Below are 10,298 nucleotides of genomic sequence, written 5' to 3'. Positions count from 1 at the left end.
GGCCTACCTCAATGAACTTCTCCGTTCGCTTCGGTTTTTCTAGATCTTACACATTCGGTAGGACTCCTTGGGCGGGTGATCAGCTCGTCGCAAGGCCTCTACCTGTATACAAACACAGAAAAACGCACACACACTAACTAAACATCCATGCCCTGAGTGGGATTCGAAACCACGATCCCGGTTTTCCAAGCGAGCGAAGACAGTACATGCCTTAGACCGCTCGGCTACCGTGACCGGCCTCTACTGATTCACTGTGCCTAATTTTACCTCACAAGTAAATTAGCCCTGTTGTGCTTAATTAGTTAAGCACTATACGATGAAAACATACGGGGGAATAAAGGTATAGCTCCACCGATCTTGACGTCGCACTAGATGGAGGCGAGCGGTCAGCTTCCACCACTTCCTCCTACTGGCGTGCAGGTCTACACCCATGAGATAAGTGAAATGTTTGACGTGAACTACATGTGCTAGTCCTTTGCATTAATTATTCGAAGAGTTCGCAGGGACAAATCCCACACTGATTTGGTTTCTATAGTCCTGCTGAAATTCTTTTATTATAGATCAAACCGAGATAGTCTTAAGGCGCGTCCACATTACTCGTGCTCGTGCTCGTGTGACTCGCTATGCTCGCGAGTAATGTGGACGACATGAAAAGTCACGAGACAAGAAAATTTTTAATTTAAAAACTATTGCCAATAAATTAAAATACGACTACAGCCTATACACACTACGAGTAAATATACGGATCCTCACGCGCCGAAGCCTGGCGAGCAACTGAAGTAGTGTGGACGAAGATTTACGAGCACAAGTAAAAGCCAGACGAGTCTCCCGAAGAGCACAAGCCTGGTGAGCACGAGCACGAGTAATGTGGACGTGCCTTTAAGTTTACAGATTGCTTACGATTGCGTCATAATATTTTTCGACGTAACTCGATCTCCAAGAGCGTCTCCATGTCCCAGCCCGCTACCCAAATCGGTTCAGTCAGCATACAAAAAGCAAAATAACTTAGAGAAAATCTGGAATATGAGTGTCCTTCAACGGTATCCGAGTGTAGTTCACTTCGTTTGGCTGAGACTGGCCGACTCAGATATTTGAGTACCGCCCTGTTTTGCAGAGTAAAAGGTAAAGTTGTCCCTGTGCTTAACTAATTAAACACTACTCCTTGAAGGCGTATGGTGTAATGGATGTATAGACCCAAGTTTTCTTGACCTCGGCACTAGCTAGAGGTGAGTGGCTTGTTGGTAGAGGATGTGTCTTTGGCGCTGTGGTAGTACTGATGTCGGCGGGGTGCTGGTGTTGGTGATGGCGGCGTGGTGGCGGTGATGGTAGTGGCGTGGTTGTGGTGGTGGTTTTGGGAGCGGGATGGTGATTGTGTTGTTGGCGGCGGCATGGTGGTGGTGGTGGTGGCGGCGGCGAATTTTCCTGGTTGTTGTGGCTGCTACTGCTGCGTCGTAGCGTGTTGGTAGCGACGCGGTGCTGGTGGAGGTCGTGATGGAGGTGGTGTCTCATAATGGTGGTGGTAGTGGTTGCGTGTCGTGGCTGGTGACTTCTAAGTAGTGATGGTCCTGTTTGTGTGGTGACTTGTTAGTAGAGATGGTCGTGCTGGTGGTGGCGGCAGCGGCGGCTTTGTTATGTCGTTTTTAATTTGTGGTGCTGGCTTAGGGTGCGTTTTGGCTTGGAGTTATGGTGGCGTCGTGGTGGTCGTGGCGGTGGTGGCGGCGGCGTCGGCGTGGTGTTGGTTTGTGGTGGTGGGTGTGTGGTGGATGTGGTGGTGGTGGCAGCGGAGTTGTTTTGCTGGCGGCCTGTTGTTTTTGGTGGTGGTGGTGGCGGCGGCGTGGAGATGGTGTATTTGGCGGCGGCGACATGGTGGCGTCATTGTGCCTGTGGCGGCGTGGTGGTTACGTTGTTGTTGTCGCGTAGTGGGTGTGGTAATGGCAGCGGCGTTTTCGTGTTGGTTTGGGTTGGTGGTGGGGATGTGATGTTGGTGGCTTGCGGATTGGTGTTGATGGTGATGGTTGTTGAGGCGACGTGTTGTTTGTGGTGGTGGGGGTCGTGGAGTGATGCAGCAACCCTGATGGTGGCTTTCTTTCCATCGTGGTGATGGTGCCATGGTGGTGTTCTCCTGCTAGTGGTGGTGTTGGTTGAAGCTGTGAGGTGTTGGTGGTTTAGTTGTGTAGTTGGTGGTGGTGGCGGCCGAGTAGTGTTGGTGATGGCGGTGGTGGTAGTGGTGATGGCGTGGTGGTGTTGGCTGCGGAAGCGATGTTGTGGTGGTGGTGGTGGTGGTATGCGGCGGTAGTGGTGGTGGTGGTGTTGGCGGCGGAGGCGATGTTGTGGTGGTGGTGGTATGTGGCGGTAGTGGTGGTTGTTGTGGTGGTGGCGTAGTTTTGTCATGGTGGTTGTGGTGGCTGCAGAGTGATGTTGGTAGAGGTGGTGGTTGTGGAGGAGTCTTGTTGTTTGTGTTGGTAAGGGATGGTGGTGTCGAAGTGATGTTGGAGGTGGCGGCGGCGAATTGCTTGGTGGTCGGGTGTGGTGGTGGTGACGTAATGGGGGTGGCGGAGGAGGCACAGTGTGGATGCTCATGTCGGCGTCGTGGTGTTTCTGGTTCTGGCGGCGACGTGGTGTTGGTGGTGATGGAGGTGGTTGCGGAGGCGGCGTGTTGACTGTGGCGTGGTGGCGTTCTTTCTGAGATTATGGTGGTGCTGGCCTCGTGGTGGTAGTAGTGGCGTGGTGGTGGTGGTGGTGGTGGTGGTGGTGGTGATGGAGTATTGGTGGTGGCTGCGGAGTGGTGTTGGTGTTTTAGTTGTGGCAGCTGTGGTTGTGGTGGTATCCTATTGTTGGTGACAGTGGTGGGTAAGTAAATCCAAAGTTCACCTTCATCATTCACTCGTACTATGACACGAATGATCCTGACACAACTGCTTTCCTACCATATGTGGTGTTGACCTCCAACTGCATTAGCAGGGTGCTCTCCCAGCATAACATCAAATCAGTCAGCCGCCTGCAAGGAAATCTCAAGCTTCCTGCGGCTGGTCACAGACAATGTGTCTTCTTGCTCTTACTATATCCTGCAACTTACTCCAACATGCTACAATGAATGTCAATGATTAATGACACATAATTCTGTTTCAGTTGATGTGAGGTTCTGAGTACAAAGTATGAGTAAGAGTGAGAGAGAGCGAGATTTTAAGTATATGAGTGGAGAGACAGCAGTTCTCCTTCCATGTGACACCTAACCCTAAGAAAAGCGTGACTTTAAAGAGAAAATCAGTTCATACTGAATGATTCTAAAGAGACGAGCTATAACAATGAGCAATATTAGTTTACACTGAGACTACAATTCTTCTTGTGTTCCACAAATTATGAGACTTAATTTAAATATAACTATGCAGCCTGTAATTTCTATGGGTACTTCCTATATCTGAGATTTGGAAAGCAGATGCAGTTATTCACTGCATTTGAACTAAATAACAAAAACCATATCCTGAATTTCATGTATTCCATCATATAATTCACACGATGGTACAATTGTGTCAAATTAGAAAAAAAATTAACCCCCATTATTTTCATGCTCTCCAGGTTTATGAATGAAAGACATCAGTGTAACATTACCTGTATGTCACTGGCTACACTAAGGTAAGAGGGAACTGAAAATATCTGAAGTAAAATCTTGCATACAGATTAAATGATTCATGTTTTGATTTGTTAACAATATGCCATGTATAAAGAAGCTTACTAAATGCATAGGTATAATTTAAACAGAAAGTAAGCTAATTTTTATCAGTTAGCTTCTTGCAAGACATACTTTGTGCTGCAGGGAAAATATTTAAATTGTATAGATAGATGAAGACCAATACAGCGAGCATCTAAAACTCTTGAACATATGTGAACTGATTCCATTTCTACTATTTTACTTGGGAAAAACCTTTTTTTCTTTCTACTAAGCCACCTCTCTCCCCCCCCCCTCCTACTTGCCTCATCTTGTAGTTTCAATTTGTTAAACTAAACATAAGTAACTGATCGATAAAGCACATGGTGCAAATATGCAGAAGAAGTTGTTCATAGTGTTGAGGAAAATTTGTTCTTAAAGTGATACTTTTTTGTGAAGATAAGAAAAGACTTGCTGTTTTACAGTACAGAATCCAGATGTAGCATCATGAAATATCTGTTTCATACTTCTACACAGCAAAGTAATGACTGTACTCCAGTTGGTCTCTTTACTTTTCTGAGATTCGATATTCAGCCAATATAAAATTGCTTTTACATTTATCAATGTGTTGAGAAAAGTTTAAATTTCCTCTGATGCTGCTCTATTCTTTAAAACGCACAATATAATACACTGGGTCAGTTTGTGGTGACTGCAAGAAACCCCTTTTGGAACTTCTAATCACCGTTATTACAAGACAACACACATCAAAATTCAGAACTCTCAATACATGTAATCTGATAATAGTCACCCTTGGGTGGAGCTTCCCTGTTACATTCATTAAACATGGAAAGAAGAGTATTTTGAAGGGGAAGAAAAAATATGTATAATTTACGACTGTGAACATGATGGGGACGTTAACAGAGAATTCTACAAGACAATATTTTTCAATTAATCTCTTAAAACAATAACAAACTCTGTCTGAACAAAATATGCAAGGGTGAATGATGACTGACATCATGTAAGTTCGTTTTTATTATTCTCAGTTATGGTATGTAATGTTAAAGAATAAAATTTGCATTAATTCAACTATACAAAATACATGACTGTCCTTTAGTGGGCAGAGAACAAAACAATCTACAGGTACCATAATGGAACTCCAATGTAGTCCTAATACTCCAGTACTGAAATCGTAACTATAAAAAGAGTTTCTTTGATTCTATGTCCATTATGATAATTTTTCTCTGAATCTGAAATTACATTAAAATTAACATGTAAATTGTTGCTTAAAATATGCACTTACAAGATAAAGAAATGTAAATATATATTTATTAAATTATGTTATCTTGTAAGTGCATGTTTTAAGCAACAAGTTATATCTATATAAGAAATCCACAACTTCAAGCTCACGTTCCTGAAGATTTGTGCTAATGGACACAGAATCTTTCAAAACTCTTGTGATGAGATATTTCAGTATGACTTTCTTTTATTATGTAACACTTGTAAATTAAAAATATACATTTGCATTTGGATTCTGTATGTACATTATTTTATTATATTCACTTGATACTCTCCATGTGCATCAGTGGACCAAGTGAGAAGAAATCAAGCTTGCTTCTTACTTTATATATAACATTTGTTTCAATGGTCTAACATAAGTTACATTTATTGGTACTGTACAATAAAAATGTTTCATTTTCTTAGTTTACACATGTAACTGTTATTTATGACAGTCTAAATCTTCTGAGCTATATATAGTTTGTCCCTTCACTGTGCTGAAGATTTTCTTGTGTCCAATTGATGGCACTTCCATTTCACAAGGTCTAGAAAACAGCCATGAGCATGCAGTAAAATAGTGGCAGATTTCTGCTGTTTATGGTATGGATATAGTTCCATACTTAGTGCAGGTACATAGCAAATTACAGTCTATTTTCCTCTGTCCTCAAATTAAATCACATAAAAGAAGTGTCTGTTCATGGTTTTCTTTTGAACATGCGCTACTTGCTTCTGCTGTGGGGAAAAGATAACCATACAGTTAATAATGCCCTGAGGACTTTCTGTGGAACTGAACTAACAGCAGTCTTCACCTATTCCAAATATGAACACTCTCATGGTATTACTGGTTGTTTAAGATGAAGCGCTGATACTGCTCGTTGCTAAAGTTTCGTAGTAGCATGCAGTTTCACATAACGAGAATGCTGCTCCTCATCCTGTGGGCCAGCCAGAAAACATTGATGTGTAGGTAATAGTTTAGGCCTTTGGAGCAGTCTCCTTGTTGCTAAATATAGTCCAAGAAGCAATACTGAACTAAGGGCCACAAACCCAGTAGCTATAACAATGTTCAATCCACCAAGACCCTGTGGAGTAACTGGTTGTTGTACTGTTATGCATCGGGCTCTGGGGCCTGTAGATGGGAAGTCTCCTGTTGCAGCACAAACACGATAAGGCCCCACAGGAAGATCTTTGATCACTGTTTGTGGATGAGAACAATTAAGGTGCTGCTGGGCTACTAGGGAGCTACCTGCAAATACTGCCACAGTAAGCAAACAGTGTGCCTTGGGCAGAGGCTGCTCCCATAGCTGGATCACTATTAAGAGTGTTCCAGGTGAACTCACATTGACATGAAGGGCAGCAATGTGTGTGGTCAAAGAGAATTCTGGCAAGGGCTGTGACTGCGGTTCAGCAGTGGGAATTAGTGGTATAATGTCACTACATCCCAACACTAATGCCATTTCATCAGATGTGACACCGCCCCCTTCCAGAAGCACCACACAGTAGCGGTAACGGTGACCAAGTAATAGGCCTGCACCAGGCAATGTTAAAGTCAATGCCCTTGGGTCAGCCAAATGTGAGGAATTGCATCGGACTGGGTTGGATTCCAACAACACTTCATGTGCACCCTCTTCTTCATACACAAACAGGGCATCACAAGCATAAGGTGCTGCACTAGCTTCAACACTCCACAGTAGTGTTACACTAACACCATCATACTGAAAGATGCGGAGGGTAACCTGTTTACCAGAAACAGGAACTTGGGGGTTAAGGGGCCCTTGTGGAGGTGCTGGACCAGTTTCCTCTTCATCTTGTCCACACAGCAGTTCATGTGGTGAAACCTCTACCAGCAAACCATTCTCTAGTGAAGGAGGTGTGGCACATACGGCTGTAGTTCTATCAGAGGTGGGCAACAGGCTGGAATTGGTGAGCCACTCAGCAAATTCAGCAAGACTGCAGTCACAATTAAGTGGGTTGTCTGCACAAACAGAATCAAATATCACGATGTATAACAAAACATTTTTCCAATACTCTTACCACAAGATTATCACAACAATTACTGTTATTTGTAGGGTCACCCAGTGGAGAATACCATTCTGATAACCTGCTTGATTTATAAAACAGCACTTCCTGATTTACATTAATCTGGCAGTCACCTATAACATGTTACTGGGTTAGCCTGAAATTTGACACTTCCAGTTATTTGAAATTGTCCCAAGGAATACTTAAAGTAGCCAGTGAAGTGCTAGGAAATATAGCTGTAAAACACCATAATGTCTGGTATAATGAAGAGTTCCAGATTGCAACTGAAAGAAAGAAGAAAGCATGTACTACAATGCAGCAGAGAAGTTACACCAGATCCTCTGTGGAGGACTATCGGGCAGTAAGAAAAAATAAAAAAAAAAAAAAAAAAACGCACATAAGAGAAATGAGAGGCATTATGGGAATAACATAAAGTTCAAGAAATAGAACATCTAATGAGCCAACATCAGATCAGGATATTTTATAAGAAAATTAACAGAATCTGGAAGGATTATAATCCTCAACTGGCCACACAACAGCTCAAGCGGTTAGTCGCTGGCTTCCCACAGCGGGAGCCCGGGTTCATTCCCAGGTCTGGTCAAGTGGGATTTGTGGTGGACAAAGTAGCGCTGGGACAGGTTTTCTTTGAGTACTTCGGTTCACCTGCCAATCTTCATTCCACCAATTGCTCCACAACCACCCCCACCTATCATCTTGGGCTGGTACAATAGGCCAGAAGTGGCCGCAATACAAGGGACTTAGTCCCACCCAACTAGCATTAAAAAAACCTCAATTAACATTAAGCAAAGAAGAGGATAGAGAGATTATTAGTAAGAAGGAAGAACTATTAAAGAGATGGCAGAGATACTTCTGAAATCTATTGAAGGCCCAGGAATCAGAGTTGAAAGCAGATAACACTATGCAGATATGAAATTATGGTGAAGAAGCAATACAACCACCACCAACAATGGAAGAGGTTGAAAATGCAATAGAAAAACTGAGGAATAATATATCTCCAGGGTTAGATAATCTGCAAGCAGAACTATTAACATATGGTGGTAAAGATAATGTCAATAAACTACACCCTATCAATCTTCCAATCTGGATAATGGAAGAGACCCCAGAAGATTGGAGCAAAAGCATCTCCTGCCCAATAATTAAAAAAGGAGACCTAATGGAATATCATACCTGTAGAAGGACAAGCCTTATAAAGTGTTACCCAATATTTTGTTTAAGAGAACTTCACCGCATGCAAAAAATTAGAAATCATCAACATGGATTTCAAAAGGACAGTTCTACTTTAGAGTAAATCTTTTCATTATGACAAATAATGGTGTAAAAAAATATAGAGTTCAGGGTGACACTGCACCATCTATTTGTGGACTTTAATTTTGCATATAATACAATAAATAAAGAGCAATGGGTGAATTGAAAATTCCAAATAAACTTATTACAATGATAAAGTTAACAATGGAGGACACTAAACCCTATGTTATAATACTGCCATACCTATCAGCTGTGGTAACATCCAAGAATGGTCTTAGACAAGGTGATGCATGGTCCTGTCTTCTTTTAATATTGCACTGGAGAAACTAGCGAGAGAAGCTAATATACAGAATAATGGCACAATATGTATAAGTTTGCCAAGTACTTGCACATGCAGAAAATTACCCCCCGCCCCATCCCCAAATAGCAAAATCCCAACCCTCACTCAAAGAAGCCTTCCTTGCAGTACAAGGTGCAGCAAGAAGAATGGGATTAAGAATAAACCAAGCAAAAAACAAAACATATGATTGCAAGTTAGAATGCAATACAAAGTGAAATGTAACTATTGGTAGTTATACACTTGAAGCAGAACAGACATTTATATATCCAGGGTCCCCAGTCACTTGTAAAAACAATATTAGCCCTGAAATTAAGACATGAATTTTGATAGCTAACAGATGCTGTTATGGATTGAACAAGATATTAATTATGCCAGGTTGGTCAGAAACATATGTATTATCTACAGCTGATAAAAAACTCTTGCTATCTTTGAAAGAAACGTTTTGAGGTCCATATATGGCCCACTCAAAGACAACAATGAATGAAGAATTAAGTGTAATTACAACTTGTATGCTTTGTCTGAGGACATGGATATCATGACCTTCACAAAATTGGGTAGGCTGAAATTGGCTGCTCATGTCATTCTAATGGACCAGCAACAACCTGCAAAAAGAATTCTTAATGCCAAACTGGTAGACAGAAGAAATATATCGATGCCCAAACTGAGATGGGAAGCTGGAGGGGACAATGATGCTAAAGCTCTCAGGAAAGAAACTGGAAAAACCAAACCAGGAATAGACAAATCTGACAAATCTTCTAAGGAAGGCAATGACCCAAAAAGGGCCGTCTTGCCGATGACGATGACGACGATGATGATGATGATGATGATGATGATGATGATGATGACAACAAGACAGTTCAAGAACTGACTCTACTCACATTTCTAGGCAATAGANGATAAGAGTTCTCCTTGAATTGTCACTTCGTTTCTTCTTCAATTTGTCGCTCTGGCATAACAGGCTCAAATAGGGCTTTGTACAATCCACCTCCTGTGGAACGCATGGACTTGCAAACTGCATGTGTTAATACTTGATATGAATCTACTTGATGGGTTGGCTTCATGAGCTGTTAGGGCAGAAAAAAGATTCTTGACAAGGTCAGGCACAAATAACACATTCTTTAGTAACAACATTTTACTCTAGTTTCCTAGGTCTGACTTCACTTTCATGTCTCCAGCCCCAACTGCTTGTAGCGGAGCTTGACCTGCTTGAATAATGTCCTTTGGCTTCTCAAACCCTTCAAAATTTATGAAGTACTTGGAACAATTTGTCATGTGTTTTGTAGCACCATTGTCAATCCACCACTCTGTACCCTTAACCTGAACTGTAGAGCAAATCTCACAATCAGAAGCTACTGTTCCAATTATTACTTGAGCTCTGTCTTTACTACTTTCTTTTTCTTGATTTCCTCTTTGAGGACAGCCATCATGTATCCACTTCTTGCAAGTTTTCACCCAGTGTCCTTTTCTTTTACAGTAATTGCATGTGTCGTTTTTCTTTGAATTTGGCTTCCAGTTATGTCTTGCAACAGAGGCCTCCTGTGTAAAATTCTCAACTACTTTCACTGTTTCTTGAATCGGAAAATTTACAAAATTTCTCTCGAACATGCATAACTTACTAGTCAATTCGTCTATTGGGTTGTCTTTGCTTTTTCCTATAAGCATCCAACTAGACTTGAATGACTCAAATAAATGACTTTGCTCAAATAGGGCTTTGTACAATCCACCTCCTGTGGAACGCATGGACTTGCAAACTGC

General features: G+C 42.0%; 2 protein-coding genes across 2 annotated transcripts in view; both read right to left on the bottom strand.

Moving 5' to 3' along the window:
- Positions 1 to 1,872: 1,872 nt before the first annotated feature.
- LOC111866624 (formin-like protein 14) lies at positions 1,873 to 5,755 on the bottom strand. Its single transcript, XM_023855752.1, has 3 exons — positions 5,719 to 5,755; positions 2,292 to 2,889; positions 1,873 to 2,248 (listed from the first exon to the last, which is right to left on the bottom strand). The coding sequence occupies exons 1-3, from the start codon at positions 5,753 to 5,755 to the stop codon at positions 1,873 to 1,875; spliced, it is 1,011 nt and encodes a 336-aa protein (XP_023711520.1).
- LOC111866638 overlaps positions 4,645 to 10,298 on the bottom strand; it is a 126,675-nt gene continuing 121,021 nt past the window's right edge. Inside the window, exon 6 of the mRNA XM_023855778.2 lies at positions 4,645 to 6,893. Coding sequence (XP_023711546.1) covers positions 5,800 to 6,893 — 1,094 coding nt within the window. The 3' untranslated portion in view covers positions 4,645 to 5,799. The remainder of the gene's footprint in view (positions 6,894 to 10,298) is intronic.

The sequence above is a fragment of the Cryptotermes secundus genome, unplaced genomic scaffold (genome assembly GCF_002891405.2).
Source record: "Cryptotermes secundus unplaced genomic scaffold, Csec_1.0 scaffold967, whole genome shotgun sequence".
Taxonomy (NCBI): Eukaryota; Metazoa; Arthropoda; class Insecta; order Blattodea; family Kalotermitidae; genus Cryptotermes; species Cryptotermes secundus.
The sequence above is the reverse complement of the archived record's forward strand: the minus strand, read 5'-3'. Positions and strand labels throughout refer to the sequence as shown.

Excerpts from the sequence above, each read along its gene's own strand:
- LOC111866624 (XM_023855752.1), bottom strand. The coding sequence starts at position 5,755 with ATGAGAGTGTTCATATTTGGAATAGGTGAAGACTGCT. Across the intron at positions 2,890-5,718 it reads TGGAATAGGTGAAGACTGCT|TACGAGTGAATGATGAAGGT; the intron begins GTTAGTTCAGTT and ends TTCGTGTCATAG. Across the intron at positions 2,249-2,291 it reads ACACCACCACCACCACTACC|CCAACACCACCACGCCATCA; the intron begins GCCGCATACCAC and ends TCGCTTCCGCAG.